Here is a 26820-nt window from a genome sequence, read left to right as displayed (position 1 = left end):
GGACATCATGAATTAACAAAGAATTTTCAATGTAAAAATTGCTAATATAACTTCTTCTTTTGCAGAAGTATGGACCTGAAATCTTTGTGTTCCAATTTTGCTATTGAGTATTGACTACAGTTTATTCAAGGAAGATGAGGGCATTGAAGAAGCTTCCCATATGACTGTTAACTCCTTGGTGAATAAGGGTCTCTCAATGGCCAAAGCATCCTGGATTTTATCAGAATGCCAAAATTACTTGCAACCTCTCCAGTGCAATCTCTAATTAACAAAGGTAAAAAATAAGTGTTTTCTGATGAAAGGAAAGAGCAAAATTTAAGTTTAAAATGAACATAAAGCATCAGCCGTCTGCCTTTGTAGTTTAGTCTATACTTAAAATAAAATTTGATTTATTAAACTTATTGAAAGCACAAATTGTAGAGGTGAGTTTTCTGTTGGAAACTAGGTTTACTCCATTGCAGTTTTATATTTGATTTGTGTTTCCACTTGTGTATATTGCTAGTAATTTTGCAGATATTCTGTAATAAAGTAGCTCCAACCATAATTTTACCCAAAGGTTTTCTGATTTTGCTGGTTGGAATTATTTTTTGCAAGTAGTTCTCATCAACATTTGCTTCATAATGCCAATTCAAATAAACCCCCATTAGAAGCACTAATATTTTGTGTATTGCCAAGAACTAGGCTATTTCTACCCATTAGGGGGAAGGGGCTGGGGTACAACTATAACAGTAGTGACTACTATGTTTGGAAAGGGCAGTGAGTGGGGTGAAATTCCCCACTATTGAATTTCTAACAATTTGACAATCTGATTTATGTTTTACGAGAAAATATTACTCATGGGTGCAGCAAGGAGTTGGTAGCACCCATACTGAAAGTTTGTTCCCTCCCCCTCAAATAAAACTGTCCCATCTTCCCCCCCCCCAAAAAAAAAATTCTTGGGCAGGTTTGTAAACATGTATTAGGGCTTATCCCAGTTTGTCTCTTAATCACTTGGACTGTCTGTCTTGGCTTTTTCTACAATTAGCTATGTCTTGATGCCAGCAAAATACCTGATTTTAATTCAATTAAGTGAATTTCAATATCATTGAATTATAATCAAGTATTTTGCAGGCATCAAGACATTGCAAATTGTAGAAAATGCCAAGACAGGTTTGAATTAAAATCAAGTATTTTGTATGCACCAAGACATGGCTAATTGTATAAAAAGCCAAGACAGATAGTCCAAGTGATTGAGAGGCAGATCTGGGATAAGCCCTTTTTAGGATTGTATAAAACTAGGAACAGTCACACTGTAAGCCATCTATACAAAAACAAATTGTAGGATGAGATATCATTCAGCACAAATTTGAAAACAGACAAAATGTTTATCAAAAGCATGGCTTTTCTCATAAATTTTATTGCAAAGTTGGAAAAAGAAGTGAGGATAAAGGTTCTCCCCCTAGAAAACATGTGGTACTGGTGCATTAAACATACACTTTTATATACAGCTAAAGAAGTCAAGTTTAGTTAATACTAATGAAATAAAACAGGATGAATATATAATAGTTTAAAAACAAATTTGGGCTATATATTTGAACATTAGGGAGAGGGGGTGTAAAGTATAACATATATTAAATGCATAACCTAGGTACCTTTTTCCTCCCCTAAACCCCAAAAAAACAACAGTTTAAATATTGTAAATACAATGAAAACTAATCTTTGCATTCCAGTGACCTCTTGAAATAACCAGTCTAGTGGGTTTTGTCTGTCATTAGTATATAAAAGTGTATGTTTAATGCACTTGTACCAAATATGTTAACTAGGATCATTTTGCATATCATGTAAAATGCATTCAACCAAACAATTGGGAAATTATAGGCTAGCTTTCACCATTGACCTACAATTCCAGGGGACTTGTTGGTTATAGACTATATCAATATATTGACATGGTATTCCACCTTTAGACCACAAGCAGCCAAGCCTAGGCTATTAGGCTTAGGTTTCACTTGTTTGCTGCTTTTAAGTCCAACTAAAATCAGTCCCAGATTTTGCATAGGGTAAAAAAACAGTATCCAATTGAGCAAAATTATGTAAAACTAAAACCCTCACATCTTGTTACCAAAGAGGAATTGAGAAGGATTGGGTATATTAATGAATAGCTAAAAGTCTAAGCTATGCATCAATATGGTTATTATTCAGATTATTTAAGATCAACCACTTGAAACTATTAGTTTATTGACTTACCTGCAGGGACCTCTTTTTGGAAATACCAATTATCCTATTTTGATGTATATATCCTTTTAGTGTTTCAGTTTTATTCATATATTGACAGAAAGCTGATTTTCTTCTTATTCTAGAAATGTAACTTTTATTGCTTGGTGTTTATTCTATAAATCAAAAATATTAAATATAATTTTTCTTTTCAATTGCTTTTCAAAACAGAGACCACATTTTCAATTTATGCTGACAAATCATTGGTGAAAATTTGACTAAGAAGGCAGGGTTCTTGTTACTGTCCTCGCATTGCTTCATGTTGTAGCAAAAGGGGTGGTCCAAAAACCCATTGCTATTTTTCCGGAATGCCAAAGAAAAGGGACATCCACCACATGGCTTGGGAGTAGTTCATTTGTGATGCAAATGGATGTTATTTTTAGATTGAGGATTCAATGCTAGTTTTATATTAATACATTAGGGGGGTGGGGTTATATATTCTGTGAATATATAGGCTCTAAGAAATTCATGAATTTCTTAGAAAAAACTGGAAAAACAAGGAAAGAAGTGAAGATAAAGGCTTTCCCCCAGCAAAATGTGTTAACTAGGATTATTCTACATATTATGGAGTAATAATTGTTTTCTTAAGGTGAATGTCGCTAAATTCATTGCAATGTTAATTTTCCTATGCTACGAAAAGAGATCTTGCTCTCTGACCCGGCATACCAGCACAATGAAATTTTGCACAAGTGATCTTTGGACAAGGATCTAAAATTTGGCCTGTATTTTTTCTGATTTAATTCCTAGGAAATAGAAAAAACAATCTAATGTGACACCTGGTAGCTTTTTTTTTAAAATGTCTGGAGCCTAAGAAATGGAAAATTTAAAGCAATCGAAAGTACTATAAATTCAAAAACAAATTTGAAATTAATTGGCCTGATTGAAAATTCCAGATTCTTTTAATTTATTCCTCCGTGATCGTTTTTGTGTTTTTATATTTTGGACTGTTGCACGGCATGGATAAAAGTGAAAAATTCGAAAGTAGCATCAAATTTTAGCTTTTTTTTATTTACTTTATTCCAAACTTTTCAGCATTCTAGTCCAATTCATTAATTATAAATATATTTATAAATAAAATTAAATTTTTACTCTGTTTCTCCTGTCTTACATAACCCCACTTTACACCCCCTGAATGGAAACATACCTCAGGCTAGGACGGGTAATGCTTGCGTTTAACTGTCAACTTGTCTTTAATTGGAGTTTGTCAGCTAAGAGAACTACATAAAAATGACCAGGAGAAAAAAGATGAACAAAGGATGGCTTAATCTAAAACCAAAGTGGTAAGTACTTAAATTGTAAAACTATCAACACAGTTTTTTCGTAGTGTGAAAAAGATCTTGAAGGAGGGGGCCAAGGGCTCATGACAGATTTGGAGACCAATTTGGCAGAAGCAATGAAATACATTAAAAATCGAAAAGATTATATCCAAGTATCGTATATGGAATAAGAAAGATCGTGTAAAAGCTATAATAGACATACACGTCGTAAGTGGACGGGGGTGGTGGGGGGAGGGGTGGAGGTCTTTAATCTATTTTGCTGATTAGCAAACTCTGAATTGAATTACTACCATTACTGAATTAAAATAGATTGATTATGTAGTCTGAAAAAGTAAGAGCATGGGCAGACTGACACCACAAAGAAGGCGCTAAGTTTGAACTGTGGAGGGTACCAAAAAGGGGGGGGGTCTGAAATTTATAGAATCTGAGATTCAGGCGGACCCCCCCCCCCAAAAAAATGCAAAATTTATCATCCTATTTCATAGGGTATGTCAAAATAGCAAAGCTTCGTCGAATCTCAGTATTTTTCATAGTTGAAAAACCCAGTAACTATGTTTTTGAGGATAAAACCACCCCCCACAGCCCCTGGGGGAAAAGATTGCAAGTAAATAAATTTGTCCAATATTTACCAATAGTATTTCTTATTGGGAAGTAGACAGACATTTTTCGGGGAGGAGGGGAATTTTCTACGGGGATGACAAATGCGGTAAGTACATAAATTATAAAACTATCAACATAGTTTTTTCATAGTTTGAAAAATATCTTGAAGGAGGGGGCCCGGAGCTCATGACAGATTTGGAGACCAATTTGGCAGAAGCAACGAAATACATTAAAAATCGAAAAGATTATATCCAAATACCGTATATGGAATAAGAAAGATCGTGTAAAAGCGATAATAGACAAAGGCATACACGTCGTAAGTGGACTGGGGGGGGGGGGGGTGGAGGTCTTTAATCTATTTTGCTGGTTAGCAAACTGAATTGAGCTGCTACCATTGCTAAATTAAATTAGATGGATTATGTAGTCTGAAAAAGTAAGAGAATGGGCAGACTGACACCACAAAGAAGGCGCTAAGTTTGAACTGTGGAGGGCACCAAAAAGGGGGGTCGTCAAAAATCTATATACATTGAGAATAAGGAGGCCCTCCCCCCGCCCCCAAAAAAAATGCAAAATTTATCATCCTATTTCACAGGGTATGTCAAAGTGGCAAAGCGTCCTCGAATCTCAGTACTTTTCGTTGTTGAAAAAACCTAGTAACTATGTTTTGAAGATAAAACCACCCCCCACAGCCCTAGGGGGAAAAGTTTGCAAGTAAATGAATTTGCTCATAACTTACCAATATTATTTATTATTGGGAAGTATACAGACATTTTTCGGGGAGGAGGGGAATTTTCTACGGGGATGACAAATGCGGTAAGTGCATAAATTGTGAAACTATCAACACAGTTTTTTCATAATTTGAAAAATATCTTGAAGGAGGGGGACCGGGGCTCATGACAGATTTGGAGACCAATTTGGCAGAAATAACGAAGTACATTTAAAAATCGAAAATATTTTATACAAGTATCGTATATTGAATAAGAAAAATCGTGTAAAAGCGACAATAGACACAGTTATATGCGTCTTTTTTTTCTGAAGGGGGCTAAATATCTCTTTGTCTCTTTCTGCAACTCTCTCTCTCTCTCTCTCTCTGTTTCCCTCTCTCGATCTCGCGCGCGCGCTATCGCGCTCTCGTACTCTAACTATCTCACCCTTTCTTTCGCTCTGTCCATCACTCACTCTGTAACTGTCATTATCTCTCTCTCCCTCTCTCTCGCTATCTCTATATCTATATCTCTCTCGCTTTCCCTCTCTCTTCATTCTTCGGTAACAGTTTTTTTTCATTTGTAAAAAAAAAATACATTGCCATTTGATCCAGCCTCAGTCGCGTCTATTATTTTGTTTTTAATAATAAATTATTCTGAAATTGATCAACATAGTTTTTTATAAGGCCATTACTGAATTTATTTGGATTATATCTGAATCTTTTAGATATATTATTTAGACTACGTCTAAAAGAGTATATTCCATGTCGTGTATATGGAACACGGTATATATAATAGAACACTGTATATCAATAATTATATATACAATGATATGGAACAAGAAGAATCGTGTAAAAGCGATAATAAACAAATGCATACACGTCGTAAGTGGACTGGGGGGGGAGGTCTTTAATCTATTTTGCTAATTAGCAAACTCTGACTTGAATTGCTACCATTACTTAATTAAATTAGATGGATTATGTAGTCTGAAAAAGTAAGAGCATGGGCAGAATGACATCACAAAGAAGGCGCTAAGTTTGGAGTGTAGAGGGTACCAAAAGGGGGGTGGTCTAAAATTTATAGAATTTCAGAGTCAGGGGGCCGTCCCCCCCAAAAAAAATTGCAAAATTTATCATCCTATTTTGTCGGGTATGTCAAAACAGCAAAGCTTCGTCGAATCTCAGTATTTTTCTATAACAGTTTTAAATAAAATTACCACAAATAGGGCACATTATTAATTCTAGAGAAATCAACATAATTCAAAAGGCTATATGGAGAAGCTGGTTGAACTTGAAAGTGCAAATATATGAAAAATGTTAGCAGGACAATGATACGCCAAATGCAGACATTGTTGTTGATATATATTTTTGTTTATAGGAGGCAAGGTAACCCAGAAAAATCTATCCTTCTTATTGCAACAGGCAAAACTCAGTGCAGAGATGAGTCAGAGGCTTCAGGAAGTAGTACACCTCAGTCATCGTCTCCGCCCCTGACGAATCGACATTTATCTGACGGAATAGATATCTCAATGACTCCTAGCGTCAACCGCATTGTAAACATGTCCCATTTTGTTGACTAGCCTACTGAAGCTATACTTCACAGATTCAAGTGCAGAAACCTACATTCCAATGTATTTATAACCAAAGTGTGGCCCATTGAACTCAAAACAAACTTAGTCATCGACTGTGGTGCCTGCAAGCGGAAACAAATGGTAAAAAACGAACCTGATTCTCCCACAACAAGTGTAAAAGACTATTTGACAACCATTACAGACCGCAAGCCTAAAGGGACAGCAGAGAGCAATACAAAAGTACAAGGAGATATGAACTTTAAGGCTGTGTGGGGTGTTATGGGGACAGGTGGAGGCTACGCCACCCTATCTGAAATATTGGGTGTCTTAGGCATCTGCCCTATGTCAAAAAAGACATTCATGAAAACTGAATCGACAATTGGCACGGTATGGATGGAAACGTTGACGGAAATCTTACAGCAGAACGGAGAGGAGTCACTGAAAATGGCAATTCACGAAGACAGGTTTTTGAATAGTTCCTATTGGACTACAGTAGTGTGTGACGGGGGATGGAATAAACGCAGCAAGGGCCATGACTACACAGCCAAAGGATGTGTAGGGGTCATTATTGACGCTTTCACTAAAAGAAAAAGTCAGAAGACCAAGGTACAGCTGAGAAGCTGAGAGACCTGCTCCAAAGAGGCCCCGAGCATGTTTTCGGGAATCGTTCAAAATGTGATGATGCTTGTCCAAAGAAAGCTGGATTACCCGAAAGGAGCTTAGCAGAGGATAGATGGAGAAGCGTACCCAAAGAAGTTTTTCAAGACATACAAGCTGGTATTGAAATCGTCTGCCGGAAAGCAGACATGCTCCGCATGGATTCGACAACCAATCTTGCAGAGAACTATGTGTCTGTTGCCGTGAAGTTTTGCGGTGGAAAGCAAATTAGCCGCTCAAAACGCTGGGCATACCATGCACGTATAGATGGAGCAAGTCTTTCTTATCCATTGGGTTCTAAATTACATATCCATACCTTTAAAGATGCTTTTGGCTCTAGCCTAGCCGAGATAACGAAGCAATACTGTGAGAAGACCAGCAGACTTTGAACGCAGTAGAAGAGAAACTTAAAGCAATACTTTTTTTAAATGGGTGGTGCTTATTAGTATAAAAGAAAAAATAATTAAAGATTTTCTGGAGTTCCTGATTCTGGGCCCAAGTGCAACAGACCTGATACGAGACCAGAGGAGCTGGCAGCTGCCAAGCTCAAATATACGAAAACTTTTCTGACAACGATCAATCTAATTTGCGGCAGATCTATGAAAAGACAAAAGGGCAATCTTCTAATGAACAATGGATTTATGAAAGAAGCAAAAAAAATCACAAGTACTTTTTTTCATCGGATAACTTCTCAGAAAGAAATCACTAAAACAGGCCCTATTGTAAGAGACATCCGGATCGGCGGCATCAATTATCTCTCGGCTGAAATGATAAAGGGAAATGAATTAGAAGAAGTAGCTCTTACATTTTACGAAAAAAAAATTGGCCAGCCGATTACTAAAGGTAATAACATTGGACTTTTAGTCCACCCAACGTGCCAATATCTCGCTGCGTCTTTGGACGGAATGGTGCCCGATGGAAGACCAATTGAAGTAAAGACAGCACATAACATACCACAAGAGAAAGCTATAGAGGACGGAGCTCGTATCAAAGGCCTAATAAAGGGATTCTTCCTTCAGATAACTAGTTCAGGAATCAAGCTAAAAGAAAACCACAAATACTACAGCCAGAATCAGGGCCAGCTAGAGATCACTAATCAAGAGCTATGTCATTTGCTGGTCTACAATACTCAAGAAGACTGGAAAATAATAATAGTTGAACGATCAAGGCAGTACTGGGCAAAAGTATTTCCGAAACTTGAGCGTTTTTGGAAGGATTGCTTGTTGCCTGAAATAGTTGATTCAAGAATGGAAAGGAGCCTAGAAATAAGAGAGCCACCATATGTCACAATAGCCATAGATAAAAAACAAACAGTCATTTCTAGTTGTAATAAAAAACGAGCATCAAATTCTGAAGAGGCAAGCAGTAAAAAACGGAAGACTGACAAAGATTTGTCAGAAAACAAAGATTTTTCGCTGATTGATTGGTCGGAATTGGACAATGAGCAATAGTTTTATGTTTTAATTTGTTACTGTAAAAGAATAGCGAGCAGATTCTACTTTTGTGTTTGATCCGATTTCGACATCTTAAAGTTTTTTCTTTTGCTTTGCATAGTTTTTGCGAATAGAGATCTGACACGTCCTTACTTGTGGGTAGGATTGCCATCCCTTGTGGTTTTTCACTATTTATAGTAATTTTTCTATTGCTTAATGATTTTTTGGGCTAGTGATTTTAAGTGATTTTTCCTAAAACGTGATTTTTTCCCAAAGCTTGTGATTTTTTATGATTTAGCAAGTAAATTCTTGCGAATAAATCACCCAGGAAGCGAATTATTGAAAGCTAAAAGGATGCTTTAGTGAAAGCTCTATGAAAAAAGCCCTGTTTATGGACGATTTCAATTGCTTTTGTTGCTGTATTTTTATTAGCATTGTTATTAGGAAAGCCAGGTTACAGCTTTGATATTTAAAAAACCTAACGTGGGGGGTATCAACGCCTAGAACCATTTTATTAGTTATTCTTTTTTCCTTTTCAAATTATCGAAAACTTTCGGCTTTTTCAAGACAAGATATCTTGTCCAAGACAGGATTTGATATCTCCTCGAAGCTTGTCCTTTACCTGCTGGTTTGACAAGTGTCAATCCGCTGTATTTTTACCTCTGAAGACGAAGGTTTTTTTATTATTATACCGGCCTACCGGGTGTTTACTATTGACGGGTGATACTATTCCAGTTTTTGGGCTGTGACGTTGTCATCTGAAAGGCTGTGACGTTGTCGTCCCAATGAAACAGGCACATTGGCCTTAATAGGGTAAGACACCCAGTAGTCGGCCACCTGCCTATTCTCGGACAGAATCTTTGATAGGAATGAATCATCATCCTATTCACGGACAAAAGTCTCCAATTCCCGTCACCTGCGATGCATTAATCATTTAAAAACTTTTTGACATTTAAACTACTCTAATTACTGTATTATACCACCTAGAAACTTAATTTTTTTACAGTTAAAATCCTGTTTCTTTTGTGAACAAGTAGGTTACTAATTCAAATAGTTTTGATTGTACAGCGCTTCTTATTTTTAAATTTACTAAGAAGTGTCAAATCTTCTTAAAGATAGACATATAGGAATCTCTCATTTACATACTTAATATGCAATATTGCTTTGTTCCTTTTATTGATTTCTTGTTATCGGCTTTCGTCAAAGTTCATGAAATAGGTTTTCGTCGCCTTGTTGCTAGGATTAGAGGCAGAACCTGCTAATTCATGTTTTGGAAAATTCATGATTCATGATGGCAAAGAAAACATTAAATTGTAAAAGGTTTATTAATATAAGAAATTTGTTATTTAAATTTGATTTTCAGAGAAGATAATAATTCAGATTGGAATTATTGAGAAAAGTGATTATCCTTGTTATTCAATGTGGGCAGGTGCGGATCAAGGATTTTTTTTTTTTTGGGGGGGGGGGGGCAAAATAGTTGGATTCTATAAAAAAAAATTACGGGGTGTAACGTAGGTTGATCTGATAAATTTGCATCAGGAGTAAGTTTAATTAACGCGAACTTGAGTTAATTAAGTAAATTATGCTCTTTAATGGTCTTTTTTATGCTCTTTAAGGATATAGTAATCATTTTTGTTGGAAATGAATTTTAGCCCCCACCCCTATATATACCAATTCAGGGTATATATTTGCACATTAGGGGGTGGGGGTAATTTTATTTCTGTGTAAATGAGAGGGAAGTTTCAAATTCCCCCCCACCCCCCGAATGTGCAAATATATACCCTGAATTGTTATATCTAGGGGTGGGGGCTAAAATTAATTTCCAACAAAAATCGATAAATTTCCACAAAATCTTATTATTAAGTTGTGAATAAACTGAATAAACCATTCAACGCGTTTTTTTATGCTGATTACGCATTTAATCATCATTTCTATTGTAAATAATTTTCAGCCCCCCCCCCTATATATGCCAATTCAGGGTATATATTTCTACATAAGGGGGGGGGGCAAATTTTGTTTCTGATGTAAATCGGATGGAAGTTTAAATGTAAGTTTAAGATAAATATTCAGATTGAAATTATTGAGAAAAGTGATTTTCCTTGTTATTCAATGGAGACAGGTGCGGATCAAGGATTTTGTTTTTTTTTTTTTTTGGGGGGGGAAGAATAGGTGGATCCAATAAAAAATTTAGGGGGGCGCAAAATAGGTTGATCCGATAAACTTGCGTCAGGAGTAAGTTTAATTAACGCAAACTTGAGTAAATTAAGTAAATTACACTACTTTAGCAGTAGAAGTGACCCTATTGATCGTGACAGCACACCAAATATGGGCATAGAGTCCCTAGGGGAGATGGATTTCTGAGAACTTGATTGCGTAATCGATCGTGAATGTCAAGGTGTCCAGAAATAGGAAACAGTATTTGTTGTTGTTGCTCGAGCCAAATGTTATGAGTTTCCAGAAATTTGGAACACCTGTGCTGTCGACCTCAATTCCCCTATCGTGAATCAATAATTCCCCTTAGAAACAACAAATTAATTCCCCTTTCTTGACAGATCAATCAACCAATGACATCATCTGTCAGACTTTTAAATTTTCCCCTAGAAACGATTCTCCAGGAATAGATCCAAGTCATTAATGTTCTTTGCCTCGGAAACAGTTCTACTGGTCGAACTCCAAAAGATATTAATAACCAAACGCCATGGAAACAATTTTCCAAGAAACATCTTAGCGATGAATTGTTTTAGCGCGGGAATCAGGTTTCTTATTAATTTGAAATGCCTCAGCGCAGAGATGCCAATAACAAAGGAATACGTTGAATTTACGTTTAGGGATTATTTGGACGAAACCGTTTTAGCCATTTTATGGGATTATTTCAGCGAAACAGTTAGAGACATTTTAAAAGAAGATTTTAGGAAAGGTTTTAGAAGAGAATTTGAGGGTCAAACTCTGTGGTCGTTATAATACACAAGTTCCATTTGAAGTGTTGTGAGGTCCTCTACCACAACCCCAAAGGCTTCCAATCCCCCTACCCAACCCCGAAGGAAGCCTCCGGTCCCCAAAGGTCCCCCAAGCTCCCAAAGAGCCCCAGCCCCCCCAAACGCCCTCCGCAGACCCTCAAAGGCCCTCCCCTGGCCCTCAAAGGGCCCCCGGACCTCCAAAGGGCACCCCGGACCCCAAAGGCCCTCCCCCGGTCCTCAAAGGTCCCCCGGGCCCGAGAAGCGCCGCGGGGCAGGAATGCGCCGCATGGGGATGCGCCGCAGGGGGGATGCGCCGCGGGTCGGGGGAAGCGCCGCAGGGATGCGCCGCAGGGATGCGCCGCTTTTTGTTAGAGTTCTAGTTTACTTTAATTTTAGTTAAGAGTTTGATGTTTTACCTTTGAGTTTCAGTTAGAGTTCTTGTTTAGTTTTTGTTAAGAGTTTAGAGTTTTTAGCTTAGAGTTTTTGTTGAAGTTCTAGTTTAGTTTTAGTTAATAGTTTAGAGTTTTAGCTTAGAGTCGTAGCTTAGAGTTTTTGTTAGAGTTCTAGCTTAGTTTCATTTTATTTAAGAGTTTGATGTCTTACCTTTGAGTTTCAGTTAGAGTTCTAGTTTAGTTTAGTTTTAGTTAAGAATTTAGAGTTTTTAGCTTAGAGTCTTAGCTTAGAGTTTTTGTTGAAGTTATAGTTTATTTTAGTTTTAGTTAATAGTTTAGAGTTTTAGCTTAGAGTCTTAGCTTAGAGTTTTTGTTAGAGTTCTAGTTTATTTTAATTTTATTTTAGAGTTTATATTTTTAGCTTAGTCTTAGCTTAGAGTTTTTTTGTTAGATTTCTAGTTTAGTTTAATTTTAGTTAAGAGTTTGATTTTTTACCTTTGAGTTTCAGTTAGAGTTTTAGTTTAGTTTTAGTTAAGAGTTTGGTGTTTTACCTTAGAGTCTTAGCTTAGAGTTTTAATTTGAGTTCTAGTTTAGTTTAGTTTTAGTTAAGATTTTAGAATTTTAGCTTAGAGTTTTTTTGTTAGAGTTCTAGTTTAGTTTAATTTTAGCAAAGAGTTTGATTTTTTGCCTATGAGTTTCAGTTAGAGTTCTAGTTTAGTTTTAGTTAAGAGTTTAGAGTTTTTAGCTTAGAGTTTTTGTTGAAGTTCTAGTTTAGATTAGTTTTAGTTAATAGTTTAGATTTTTAGCTTAGAGTCTTAGCTTAGATTTTTTGTTAGGGTTCTAGTTTAGTTTAATTTTAGTTAATAGTTTGATGTTTTACCTTTGAGTTTAAGTTGGAGTTCTAGTTTAGTTTAGTTTTAGTTAAGAATTTAGAGTTTTTATCTTAGAGTCTTAGCTTAGAGTTTTTGTTGAAGTTATAGTATAGTTTAGTTTTAGTTAATAGCTTAGAGTTTTAGCTTAGAGTATTAGATTAGAGTTTTTTTTAGAGTTATAGTTTATTTTAATTTTATTTTAGAGTTTAGAGTTTTATCTTAGTCTTATTTTAGAGTTTTTTTGTTAGAGTTATAGTTTAGTTTAATTTTATTTAAGAGTTTGATTTTCTTACCTTTGAGTTTCAGTTAGAGTTTTAGTTTAGTTTTAGTTAAGAGTTTGATGTTTTACCTTAGAGTCTTAGCTTAGAGTTTTAATTTGAGTTCTAGTATATTTTAGTTTTATTTAATATTTTATAATTTAAGCTTAGAGTTTTTTTTGTTAGAGTTCTACTTTTGTTTAATTTGAGCTAAGAGTTTGATTTTTTTACCACCGAGTTTCAGTTAAAGTTCTATTTTATTGTTAGTAATTAATTTGTAGTTTTTACATTATAGTTTTATTGAAGTTCTAGTTTAGTTTATTTTTATTTAATAGTTTAGTTTAGAACTCTACTAATGTCTGTGATGGGATTAAAATGACCAATTGAATTGGCAGGGTCACTAGGTGGTGTGTATAGCAACCAAACCCAGTGTCTGACCAAATCAACTGACGGGCCCCTTACCGGGAAAAGGACCCCCTTCTTTGTTAAACGAACCCAATCTTTAAATTTAATGTCATACTGAACCACAGTAATGCCAATATATAAGTGTGCATTAGCCCTTTCAAAAATATCAGCGGATCGAAGTGCCACTGGGTAGTTCCCCTCTACACAAGAAAAATCTACAGTGGGGAAATCGAACCCGTCCTTCCCATGCACAGCCCAATTTTCTAAATTTTTCTTAGTAGCGTCCCGAGCTATAAGCCCATGTGCTGATATGAGGAAAGCATATCTGAAACACATTTGATCTGTTTCAAAACGAATCCACTGGACACCTTTAAAACATTCTAGATCTGTATTATAATTTAATTCTACGGCCCTCCCTCCCCCATGCCCAGCACTTTAAATAAAATCTTTCTTAAATTTAAACAAATTTAAGAATAAAATTTAAACAAAAATAGCTAAAGATGCACTATAGTTGTCGTGAAATTTCTCGCGTTATAATATAATATTATCCACCCGCTCCGATGAAAACTCCTCCAAAATTTTCTAAATTCGAATAAACCACACGCATTTTGGACTGTATATAATGATAATAAACCTCGCTTTTCCCCTCATTTAAATAAAACACTTTTAAAACAATGGAGACCTTAATTGAATCCCTCCCCCACAATTGAATTTGATTCTCCAGAAGTTCACGAATTTTGTATACATAGTTGTGCACAGTTTCTATAAGGTCAAAAAAAAATTTCAGCGCCCGTAGTATCGTAAACGTGTCTCCAATCGTTGCAGTGAAAACAACTATTGCATTTAAAATTAGGTTGGTCAATTGAAAATCGGGGAGAGTTGTACCCCCCTCCCCCGCTTGTATATTAACCCCTCCCCCAAGTTGTTCAATAATAGGGCTATGGGAAGCCGCTTCATTCGATTGAAGTGGTGAAATGTTCATGTAATTTGAGGGGGAAGTGTTTCCACTCAATTCGCCGACAAAATCGTCCAAAAGCTGCATAGTATTTGGACTTAACAATGCTAACTCCGAATCTGAATCATCTATATGACCCTGCTCAGCTGTGCTATTATCAACATTTAAAAAAAAATCACTTAAAAGGTCGTCAATGTTAAAGGGTATTGCTAGGCAATTACCACGCAATTCATTGATATCAGATACTTCATTGTTGTAAATCCCCATAGGCGCGTCCTCTCCTTCTCCAACTGACGAGCAGGGGGGAGATGTCGAGTATGGAACCAGGACAGCCTTTAAATGACAAAATAGCTTATTTTAAAAGAGTTCAAGTCATCCCCTGCTGTTTAAAATTTTGATTATTATTGACGTATTTTTAAAAACGTACTTAGTAGTAGTAGTAGCAGTATGCACATAGTAGCATTTGGTTAATTCACTGTTCCCCTCAACTATCGATATTCTGAAAGTTCCAATTTCCAACTTAATATATGATATTTACAATCTAAAACGCCGCTTTACATAGAATTAACAATTTTATATTGTTCAAACAACTCCACCCCGTCCCCCTGTCCCCTAGTAAAACCCTCCCCCCCCCCGCCGGGCATCGCGGCGCTCCCCGTGGCGCTTCCCGCAGTGCTTCCGGTCCACGGCCCTTCCTGGACTCCGCGCCGGCTCCACCTTAATATAAGATATTTACAATCTAAAACATGACATAGTAGGTTTTTATTTTGTTCAAACAATTCCTCCAAATAAAATTTCATATTAATACTCTTTATCTGATTTGCAAAAAAAAAAGATTTGAAATGTATATCCATCTCCTGTCATAATACACAACTCATTCAGATATAAAGTTTTTTTTTTGTAATATTTGTAGAGGCAAGGTGAACCATTCGTTTATTTAACGATATAAATTACATAAACTTACTATGACCAGAATATAGTGCCTTTTTTGGCTTTATTAATCTAATTTAGCAATAGGTTGAATGGCATGCACTTGACATGATTCAAAAGGGGGAACATTATGTTTCCTTTGGGGAGAAAAAATCTTTCAATATTCCCGCTGAGATATACTTTTACGCAGTGTTCTAAAATGTTGCATGTAGAAAAGGCCTATAAAAGCTGGAAGAAATTGATAAATATTTTTATATGAAATGTATGGAAAAAATGCTTACATTTGCAAAATTCGTCTGGGCTTGGGTGCCCGAAGGTCCGGGTAGTGCATGCTGGATGGTAACCTCCTGACCTATCGATGATGGGGCAGCTATTATAGGTCCATGGAGAGCGGATGGGCAAGCGTTGTCACATTCTAATACGGCTTGGGTAGGCACCACTTGTTTAGGAGGCTTCGGCCAGCTACCATATTGCCGGACAGTAGCCTTCGCAGGGCCCGCATTATTAGCCCTCGCTTTCTTAGCGGGTGTTGACGATTGACATTCTTCACAATTGGCCTTAAAAAGAAGGGAAAAAGTTAGTATTGAAATAATTTGCCCCTTTTTTACAGAAAGAAAGTTAGTATCATCATCCATATAATTTTTTCTAGAAAGGCATTTATCATTAAGAAAGCACAACGTAAAAAAAATTTCGTGAAATATACTAATTGCATCCTTTTTTGAATTTGAGAAAGAAGAATTACGGCTCACTGAGTCGTTCAAAATTCAGTATATAAAAGTCAGTCTAATTTCTTATTTTTAGGTGTTTCTGTTCTTTTCTTGTTTTAATCGGCATTGAGCATGCCTTATTTGATGCATTTAAAGTATTAACGATATTTTTTATCTTTCCGTATGCTTTTTCGATAGCTGGTATTTATCACACCCCACAGAAAAACGGCCCACGGAAAATAACCCCCACGGAAATATTTAGTCAAACATCGAAGCAGTGATCTGAGCTATGGTTCTTTTTCAGTTATCCAATAAATAAAAACATGTTTTTAGTCGCGTCCTTTTGAATCTGTGAAATCTAAGGAAACTAAACTGGTAATGACCAGGATCAATGCTTTAAAAAAGGCTAAGAGCTAATTATAGGCTTCGCGCTGGAGCTTTGTGTCAAAACCATAGCGGGTTGATAACAACAGTGACGGAAATCAGTAGACAATTTAAATCACAATAGAGAAAGGATATCTTTTTTCGGAAGAAAATTATTTCTTTTTGCTAGAATTTTGGTTGTAAAACAATGGGGGATGGGGTTAGGTTTTGAGGGTAAAAGAATATATTTTATGTTTTCCTAGTGAGTATAAAGATTGTAAAGTGATGTTTGTATTGTATGTGGGGGGGGGTTTACCCGAATATAGTAGAGGGTAACCACGGAAAACAATTTTATTTTGAAAATAAAAAATGAAAATGTACTCACATTGCTAAGTGTGGTTGCCAAGTCTTCAAGTTCATCAATAATTTCATGTGTTCTATGCATTGTGTTCTGGAACTGTCTGATAATTTAATCACATTGCATGCCCGTTATATACGAAATCTCAAGGGTGAATTGTAATGTAAAGGGGAAATCATATGTAAGCAGGCCTCTGATTGGCTGAGAAGGAGGATGTATCCGAGTCTCTGATTGGCTGAGAAGGATGCACTTACTTCCGGTTTCCTATTCCAGGACACCTTGACATTCACCCCTAGCATGCACTTGTCCAAAACAACAATAATAAATAAATCCCTCAGGCCTAAAGATTAAAGAAACCATAATGTTTCTTAATTCCCCCCTTCGTGAATCAATAATTTCCATAGCGATTATGTAAATCAATTTCTCAGGTTAGGCTAACCAAACAACAATGAAGCCATGTTTGTTTCTTAATTCCCCCCTCGTGAATCAATAATTTCCCCTAGCGATTATGTAAATCAAGTTTACAGGCTAGGTTCACCTAAAGATCAAAGAAACCATAATGTTTCTTAATTCCCCCTTCGTAAATCAATAATTTCCCCTAGCGATTATGTAAATCAAGTTCTCAGGTTAGGTTAGCCAAACAATCTCATAGCATTCGCGTCGAGCATGTCCATTCTCACTGACAACGAACAGACATAAATCATCCATATAACAGACATGAAAAACATCAAATAAATCGACCAACACACATAACCATCCATGAAAACAGACATAAATGTGAGAAAGTTCCTGTTTTTCAAATTCTCACTGACAAAAACCTCAAAACATCCATAATTTGATGTTGACATCCAATAAAAAAATAAAATAAATTGAACAACACACATATCCATTCAAGAAAACAACCATAAATGTGAGAAAATTCATGTTTTTTCAAGTGAGAAAATTCCTGTTTTTTCATTCTCAGTGAGAAAACCATACACAACGTGGTGGGGTCCGGAGTAGCACCCCCCTCTCTACTAACTAATTGGATTGCTTAGTCAAAAAAGAAAAACGGTTTGAATACGATATAAAACGGTTTGAATCCAACCATAATAAGAGACATGATGAGACAAGGGACGTATCCAATATTTTTTTTTGGGGGGGGGGGGGTACCAAAGAATTTTTCGGGAGGAGGTTACTAAAAACATCAAATATTGGTTTGTATTCACTTTTTGTTACGTTTTTACGAGTTGGGAAACATTTCGGGGGGGGGGGGTCAACCCCCCTTCCTGGATACGGCCTTGGGTGCTACCATCCCTGAATATTTTGCTCCAACTCACCTTGCTCAAAACTCAATCCGTTACTTTAATTACTGGGAGTCCTGGGATGGCAAGCGGCATTTTGGCTATAGAACAAAAGTCGTTCTAAGAGCTCATAGCCTGTGAAAACTTAGGGAACATAGGGAAGGGGGTTAAAGACTTAGGGAAGACTTAGGGCTACAAATTTAGGGAAGGAGGGAGTGTGAATTATAAAAAAATATCTTAGGTAATTTATTGTTATCAGTCTGACAATATTTCTCTTCGTAAGATCTAGTAATTATGTTGGGTTCTTCACTTTCTCACACTGAGCAGTAAACAACAAAACTTATCATTACTTACTATAGATACCCTGTCCGGATGAGGATAGTTTAGATTTAATAGGCTGTGAATGTCCAGGGGCTGTGGTACGGTTTTGGGTCCCTGTCCTAATATAAGCTTAATTTTTCAAACATAAAGCCGAAGAAAAAATCTTGGTCTCATGGCCTCATAGCGTGCAGTGGATAGATCTCTCAGGACTTCATCTAGCCAGAGCTGTGACGGTAAGTAACTTCGAGTGATGACCTCTCAAAATAGTCTTATCTTAGAAACAAATATTAGTTTCAGAAAGAACTTTGAGGAGATGCAGAAAGACATTACGTGGCTAGGTCGGCTTCAAACAGCTTAGCAGTCATTTGTTAATAGTAGTAGTTATCATACCTACTCATAGGACCGTCTTTTCCTCCTATGTAGTGAGGTATACAAACCCCCGCGCAGGTCCGTTCACCTCTAGAAGTTAACTAGAAAGCAGCTTTTGAGGCTGATGTGGGCAACCGGGAATGGGTCGTATCTAAGAGGGTTAAGATCGTCCCTTGAATTCTAAAAATTTACACTGGAATAAGCCTGTTTGAGTGTACTGTGGCTAAAAACGCTCCTTTTCAGGGTTGAACCACCCCCTCTCTAATACTGATTTTGGGGGCTTGGCCCCTTTTATTCATTGCTTTAATTTGTTTTGTTTTTTTCAAGAACAATAAAACATGAGGAATAGCTCAACTTTGTCTCCATTCGGAATTAACAAAGCGTGAACGCTGAAAGTTGGTAGGTTTTTTTTGTTCATTCTTTTAAGGTTTTTGAAGGTTATGTATCTTTGAACTCAGCTTTAGATTGAGTGCAAGAGACTTCATTGATTTGATCTTTTACAAAAAGAGAAAGAAAAAAAAACATTTTTACGGACTAAAAACTACACGTTTCCTTTGTGGAGTGTCAAAATCGTGAGACTCAGAAAAAAAAATGCTGATAACAAACATTTCCAGCGAAAATTATTAGAGACAGTCAGTGAAATGCTGGATATGAACGTGAGTTTCAAAATTAATTTGAAGGCAGAATCTGATGCAAATACAGCTCTTTCGATCGATAAACGCCAATTTTCAGCTTGATAAACCCCATCTATGTCCATTCAGATGATCTAAAGCTACTGGTCGCTATTAAAAATAAGGCAAAACAACGTTTGGGCATCGGAAAGGGGTAGCGTACATGGTAGACAGCAAATTCTTTTCCTGGGCCTAAACAACACTCCAAGCCTCAATTACAAATACAATACTTTTGTAGTCTATTATAATCCGCGGTACAGGGGTTTGCCACCTAGACAGCTTGATTGTTGTAGGTAAAACTTCTTGATCCTCTATGATGAGGTGCAGCAGATTAACGACCTGCTGATGAGGTGCAGTAGGTGCTGCACATGCTGATGAGGTGCAGCCTTTACTGATGAGGTGCAGCAGGTTAACGATCGTTTCTTATCTTATAAAACAGTTGCACATCTAGATAAAACAGTGGCGTCTCTGAAAGCCGACTTTTTGAAAATATTTTTCTTTTTTTTAGAAAACAACAACGTGTATGGTATTGGCTTTCTGCAACTTTTATTCAATACAAAAATAGACTATTGCTATTTTGATAAAACCAATAGCCTATAGCCTATCACATTAAATATCAAGCCTATAGCCTATTATAGGCTTTGAATCGGGTAAGAATCCCGCCAGGATCAGCCGAAAAAATAGAAAGTGAGCAAAGCCAAGAGACTCTGCACCATTTGTCGCAGGTGTACGCAAGTTGGATCTTTGACTCTGGTTCCACAATAATCAAAGTGACTTTAAGCATCCCGCGTATTATCAAGCTTGATATAAAGAAAGAAAAACGAGCAAAAATGGGGTTTGTAAAGGCCAAATAAAAATACTGTAAAAACACAACAAAGCGAATATTTTGAGGGGACAAACGCCTCTCTTCTTCAGCGCGAAACGAAAAAATATAATCAATGCGAGTGCTGAAGAACAAACCAACAAATAAAACGCGGAAAGTTAATGTGAATGTGAAAAAAAAGGAAAAAAACTAAATAAATTAAGTGATGAATAAAAATCAATAAAAACCAAAAAATTTTAAGAATTAAAACCAAATACCTAACAACAATAAAAGTGAGTCATTCACCAATATCTGTGATTTGCAAAGAAATTCAAAATTGAACCGCCATTGACGGATACTAGCGAATAACTGGTACCAAGCTTGATACCCCGGCTAACAACTGAATGACTAGTTGTTACTTGTTAGCAGACCCACTCCTTAGGGCGTGGAGGGTGCAGTAGCCCCGGGCACACTCGTTTGGGGGTGCCGTGGCAGGGGAATTACCAGCTTTGATCCAATTTTCCCTTTGATTTGGTTTTTGCTTATATTTGAGTCGAGAATGGGGGGGGGGAGTGCAATAAGTCTTTCCCCGGCCACCACCAACAATAGAAGTGGCTCTGGTTGTTAGCGTAGTTTTATTGCTAGGCTCAGGAAAAAGATAAACAATTTGTTTCATTTTTCTCGTCTTTATTATCGTACCACGGAGTACTATCTTAAAAGCCGAAAAAGATTAAGGTTTCGAAGACGAATATTGATTTATCTTTCAGCTAGCAAACGATATCAAAGTCATGTACAGTGATTTATGACATTTTTGGTCATAAAATAAAATTTCTGGTAAAAATACGTATATATATAACATTTCTGGTCAAAAACGTATGTATAGTGTAATATATGGCCGAATTATACATATAATCGTATATATAGCCGAATTGTGGAGGTTAAGCACGGAGAAAGGAGAGATTGGACTCCCCCCTCCCAGTAGCTAGATTATGCAACTCCTCTTACTTTAAAAAAATGCCTTTTGGGGGGAGCAGGACAAACTACATCGATTCCAAAAATTCAATTTAAGGTGGCCGGTTGAAGGGCCAGCCCTGGTTCCTTATATTTATCTCCACAGCCTGCTCCTAAGATCCCGATTGAATCATCAAGGACCAGGCTATGTCACGGATCATGCGAATATTGTCAATTAAGTATTAAAAGTAGTAATAAGAAAAGAGAGTTAGGCCTACTATCCCATTATCCGGGCCTCTCTAAAGAGTCAAGTTGGTTAATGCTAAAGAAATTAAATAAAATAGGATGAATATATAATAGTTTAGAAACAAATTTGGGCTATATATTTGTACATTAGGGAGGGGGGTAAAGTATTACATATATTAAATACGTAACTAACCCGTTTTTCACGTCTTAACTGTTATAGAGCAGGCAATGATAGCAAGGTTTTCATTGCGTTAAACTGTGTTTTTTTTTTTGGGGGGGGGGACGTACCTAGGTTAGGCTAGGTTGGGTTAAGTATTTAATACATGCAATGCTTTACCCCCCCCCCCCTAATGTGCAAATAGCCCAAATTTGCTTCTAAACTATTATATATTCATCCTATTTTATTTTATTTCATTAGTATTAACCAAGCTTGACTCTTTAGAGAAGCCCGGATTATGGGATAGTACCAAAAGAGACAAAGAAAAAAAAACATAAAAAGGGGTTCAGTAGGTAAATTTTTCGCTTCCCAGATTATTGACATAGCTAAGATACAGGTTATACCTTAGAATCGGAATTTCATCCTGAATCCTTATATAACATTTTTTCAATCAAAAATTTACTTTAGACCTCCTCCGCTTTATGGTCAATTACATAGTATATACCCTAATATACCCTGAATTGTGTATACGCAATGCATTTCCCATAGGTTCGATAAACCATTATATCAATTTGAAGAAGTAACGCACGGTCAATTCATTGCATATATACGATTTAGGGCACGTATTTGGCCTGTAGGGAGAGGGGAGTAAAGTAAATTTGCAACGGATGGAATATTATATTTTGATTCGGGAAGAAATTCTGATTCTAAAAGTAAAACTATTTCTTACTAGGCTATCTCAATAATATGTGAGTCGAAAAATTTGCTTGTCAATGTTGACAAACTTCCGACGGAAATTAGTGAAAGCTACTTACGGTCTCCTGGCATTCCCAAAAATTTCATCCTGATGAAGTCGCGCTGCGATCCGACCATCCTTAGCTCTATAGACACCCAGCAACACTCCAACAGTCACAACAAACACAAGAGTTAAAGGTAATATCCATTTAACTCGTCGTATAAAATCCATATTCAGATACGTCTTTCTTTCAATATTTCAATGTCAGCAATGCCGCTTAATTAAGCCACCACCTTTTAACTTATACTCTTCATGCTAGTTCTTGCTCAGAAAATTAATGAAAGCTTCATATAACTCTGGAGTGTCTTTTAATACTTGTTTATTCTTCTGTTATTTTTCGGCAATATTTTAAGTTTACGCCTCCACAAATACAATATAGTAAGTAGTTAATATTCTTGATTTTTAGTACCGACTTTATGTTATATTTACCGTGTTGTACAGGTGTAAAAGCAGTGTCCGTTTCTTAAGTTATTTGGGACAAGTCCAAGAAATCCGATCGCTTTTTAGACAAGATTTATACTAAATTAATTTTAGATTAGTGGTTTTTTGACTTGGATTTACCGAGTTACAAAAGTGACTGAGATTGTTTTCCTTTTGGGTATATACCCGGAAACCGGTTTTTTGGGTAGATTGCCAAGTATGAAAAGGTTAAGAGATAGCGCACTTTGAGCTTATTAATAATGGTTCCAAAGTAACAACACCATCTAACAAGATCTTCATTCAGTAATATACAAGCGCACAAACGGAGGCTCTTGTAAGGAGGAAGGGGCTTAGGTCACCAAAGCCCCCACCCTCCTTACAAAGCTTGCGCTATTCTGTATATTGCTAAATACCAGGGTACTGAATTATCAAGAACATGATACTGATACCGACTCGTATAGGATTTGAGCAAGTTTGATCCTTACTAGGGGCGGATCCAGGGTTTTTTTAGGGGGGGGGATGGGGCAAAATAGATTGATCTGATAAACTTGCGTTAGGAGCAAGTTTAATTAACGCAAACTTGCGTTAATTAACTAATTATACTACTTTAGACTACGTTAGGAGGGGCAGCGTCCCCCTCGCCCCTCCCCTGGATCCGCCACTGATCCTTACTCCTTTGGTATGACTCCTCCTTGAAATCCATAATGTCTGGGCATCGAACTCGTACTATTGCTTTAAACTAACATTTTCTATTTCTCAAAATTTGAGTTTTAATAGTTATATATATGCCACACTGGACTTCGTTTTGAAGAAAAAAGTTGAAAATATGAAGAACACAGTGGCGGCTCCAGAGGGGGGCGTGGGGGTGCACCCCCCCCCCCCCTAACACAGTCTAAAGCAGTTTAATTTACTTAATTAACTCAAATTTGCGTTAATTAAACTTGCTCCTAAGCAAGTTTATCGGATCAACCTATTTTGCGCCCCCCCTAAATTTTTTTTTCGGACCAAACTATTTTGAGCCCCCTCCCCCTTACATAAAATCCTGGATCCACCCCTGGAAGAACAGAGTAATGATGTTTAAAAGATGAAAGGCGTATACAAGTCCAATCAATAAAGGCGATCTAAGAAATTTTTTAAGAGTGGCCGAAAACGGAAACAGAGTATTTTTCAGTCAACATCAAGGCCCTACCCAGGGGGAGGGGGTTAGGGGGTTTGAACCCCCCCCCCCCGAAATGTTTGTCTGACTTGTAAAAACGTAACAAAAATAGATATAAACAAATTTTATATGTGTTTTTAAGTTTTTTGTGTAACCCCCCCCCCCCCGAATTTTTTTTTGAGTAAAACACCCTCCGAAAAAAAAATTCTGGTTACGGTCTTGGCCAACATTAAAAAGAAAAAATCCAGATAGAGTGGGGCTCCTTTGGACCGGTATTGGGAAAACCTCGAACCCTCTCCTGCCTTTCCCTTGAGAGCAAGTATGTACCAGAACAAAAATTTCAGCTGTTGGCCCTCAATAACAAATTAGATTGTCGACTAAATGTTTAAATTTTGAAAATGAAAGTAGCAAGTACATTTTTTACTTCTTTGATGCGTATTTTGAGTCCACAAATGCCAACGTACCACATATCATTAATGTTGGTTTTAACCCCTCCCCCCCAAACATCCTCAAGGGACGCCACTGAATAAAAAAAAACTTTTCATAATATATCTAGAAGTTCAAAAGGACAGAAAAGAAAATGACAAGTGAAATTACAAAATAGCTATCGTCCGAGAAAAAAAATTAAATAAAAGTAGAAGTAGAGGTTGGTAAATTACGGGTTTTTGATAATGTATGGCTTGATTTACTGGTGACCTTTTTAAGAGCGGACTATTATAAAATACAGAAATACAGTTGAAAAAAGCTTGGATGAATGGAAGATATGTCTACGAACAAAGATGAGAATATTAGAAGCTTCAGTGATGGCAGGGGTCAAGTATGTTTCTGAAACGTGGACGCTGTCAAAGACGGAGGAGGGGTTGGTAGATGGTTTCCAGAAGAATTGTCAACGGATTCTTTTGGGTTCCATTTTGCCTGACCTAGTTTTAAAGAGTAAACTGTACGTGTCTCTATCCCGCTTTCTGGGGCTATAATGAGAGAAAGGTTGAAATTGCTAGGATACGTTCTGCGGATGACGGATGAAATAGTGCATAAGATAATCCTTTCCGGTCGACCATCTAAAACGAATCGAAAAGCAGGTTGTCTCCGAAGCGGTGGCTGGAGGTCATAAGAAAGGATTTAACGGAATTTGGAACTTTTTGAGAGGATGCTGTCAAAGACAGGGGAGGGGTTGGTAGATGGTTTCCAGAAGAACTGTCAACGGATTCTTTTGGGTTCCATTGTGCATGACCTAGTTTAAAAGTGTAAACTGTACGTGTTTCTATCCCACTTTCTAGGGCTATAATGAAAGCAAGGTTGAAATGGCTAGAATACGTTCTGCGGATGACAGGTGAAAGAGTGCGTAAGATATTCCTTTCCGGTCGACCATCTAAAACTAACCGAAAAGTAGGTTGTGTCCGAAGGATTGGCTGGAAGTCATAAGAAAGGATTTACCGGAATTTGGAACTTTTTGAGAGGACGCTGTCAAAGACAGGGGAGGGGTTGATAGATGGTTTCCAGAAGAACTGTCAACGGATTCTTTTGGGTTCCATTGTGCCTGACCTAGTTTAAAAGGGTAAACTGTACGGGTTTCTATCCCGATTTCTAGGGCTATAATGAGAGAAAGATTGAAATGGCTAGGATACGTTCTGCGGATGACGGATGAAAGAGTGTGAAAGATCCTCCTTTCCGGTTGACCATCTAAAACAAACCGAAAACCAGGTTGTCTCCGAAGGGGTGGCTGGAGGTCATAAGGAAAGATTTACAGGAATTTGGAACTTTTTGAGAGGGTGTAAAAAGCTTTGAATAGATTGGGATATGCGAGGAGCGTGCGTAGATGTGTTGGCCTTAGTCAGTTTGGTGCTGCAGTGAGTTCTTATAGTACCCGTAATCGATATCAATTCCATTAAGTAGCGGCAATCTTTCAAACCCTGGTCCCTGCCTTAAAAAAAGATCGTGAGTTGGCCTCAATAATTAAGACTCACTAAATATATTTTTGGCTTCAAAATAATGAGAAGCCACAAGTAGTGAAAGTTGCCTTATGTCACAGGCAACGATATCACAGATATTCCCGCTAGAAAACTTTCTTTGGGGTTACTTGCGGCTCATTAATATACACTGTGGTTACCTATACAATATGCTAAATGCATGTTTTTTACCTGGACTGGAATTGTTGGTGTTTAACAACATTTTAGGAACTCTTAAAAATAAATTAAGTACGTTTACTAGGTTTTCAATATATTATTTTATGAGCTGGAACTGTTTATTGTACGAAATTGTAAAAAAGGCTGTTTTAATGTTCTCACATTATATCGGTAAATCTAGTTACATCTAATAATACCCTGCCCATGGAGGAGAATTTTTTGCCTAAAAACTTATCGCCCATCTTCCTTATTTTTGATGTACCAGAAGTTAGACTCAAAGACTTCATCCTTGCTTACTTTTCACTTTCGGCGGGAACCAGACGATGAACATTACTACTCGGCATCAATGGATTTTGGAATCAATTCCGAATACCACTTTGATCTGTCTGCTGTAGCTTCCACATTGATCTACGTAATCACATAGTATCTTGGATTCTGGAATTACTTTCGATGATCACTTCGATCTGTTGACTGCAGCTTCCTCAGAGATCTATGTCATCACATATTTTTTGGATTTTGGAATTACTTTTGACAGCCACTTCGATCTGTCAGCTGCAGCTTCCCTAGCAATATACGTCATCACACATTATTTTGGAATTACTTCCAACGATCAATTCGATCTGTTGGCTGCAGCTTCCCCAGCGATATATATCATCACATAGTATCTTGGATTTTGGAATCACTTTGGATGACCACTTTGATCTGTCAGCTGCAGCTTCCCCAGCGATCTACGTCATCACACATTATTTTCGATCTTGGAATTACTTCCAACGATCAATTTGATCTGTCGGCTGCAGCTTCCCCAGCGATATGCATCATCACATAGTATCTTAGATTT

The 26820-nt window shown here is 37.0% G+C and overlaps 1 protein-coding gene across 1 annotated transcript in view; it reads right to left on the bottom strand.

Moving 5' to 3' along the window:
• Window positions 1–22835, bottom strand: part of LOC148939796 (uncharacterized) — a 145976-nt gene extending 123141 nt beyond the window's left edge. Inside the window, exon 1 of the mRNA XM_089105902.1 lies at window positions 22303–22835. Within this exon, the coding sequence (XP_088962028.1) occupies window positions 22303–22454 (152 nt within the window). The 5' untranslated portion in view covers window positions 22455–22835. The remainder of the gene's footprint in view (window positions 1–22302) is intronic.
• Between the last annotated feature and the right edge of the window lie 3985 nt (window positions 22836–26820).

The sequence above is a fragment of the Artemia sp. Qi Xiang Cuo genome, chromosome 20, assembly GCF_049724085.1.
Source record: "Artemia sp. Qi Xiang Cuo chromosome 20, ASM4972408v1, whole genome shotgun sequence".
Classification (NCBI taxonomy): Eukaryota; Metazoa; Arthropoda; class Branchiopoda; order Anostraca; family Artemiidae; genus Artemia; species Artemia sp. Qi Xiang Cuo.
The sequence above is the reverse complement of the archived record's forward strand: the minus strand, read 5'-3'. Positions and strand labels throughout refer to the sequence as shown.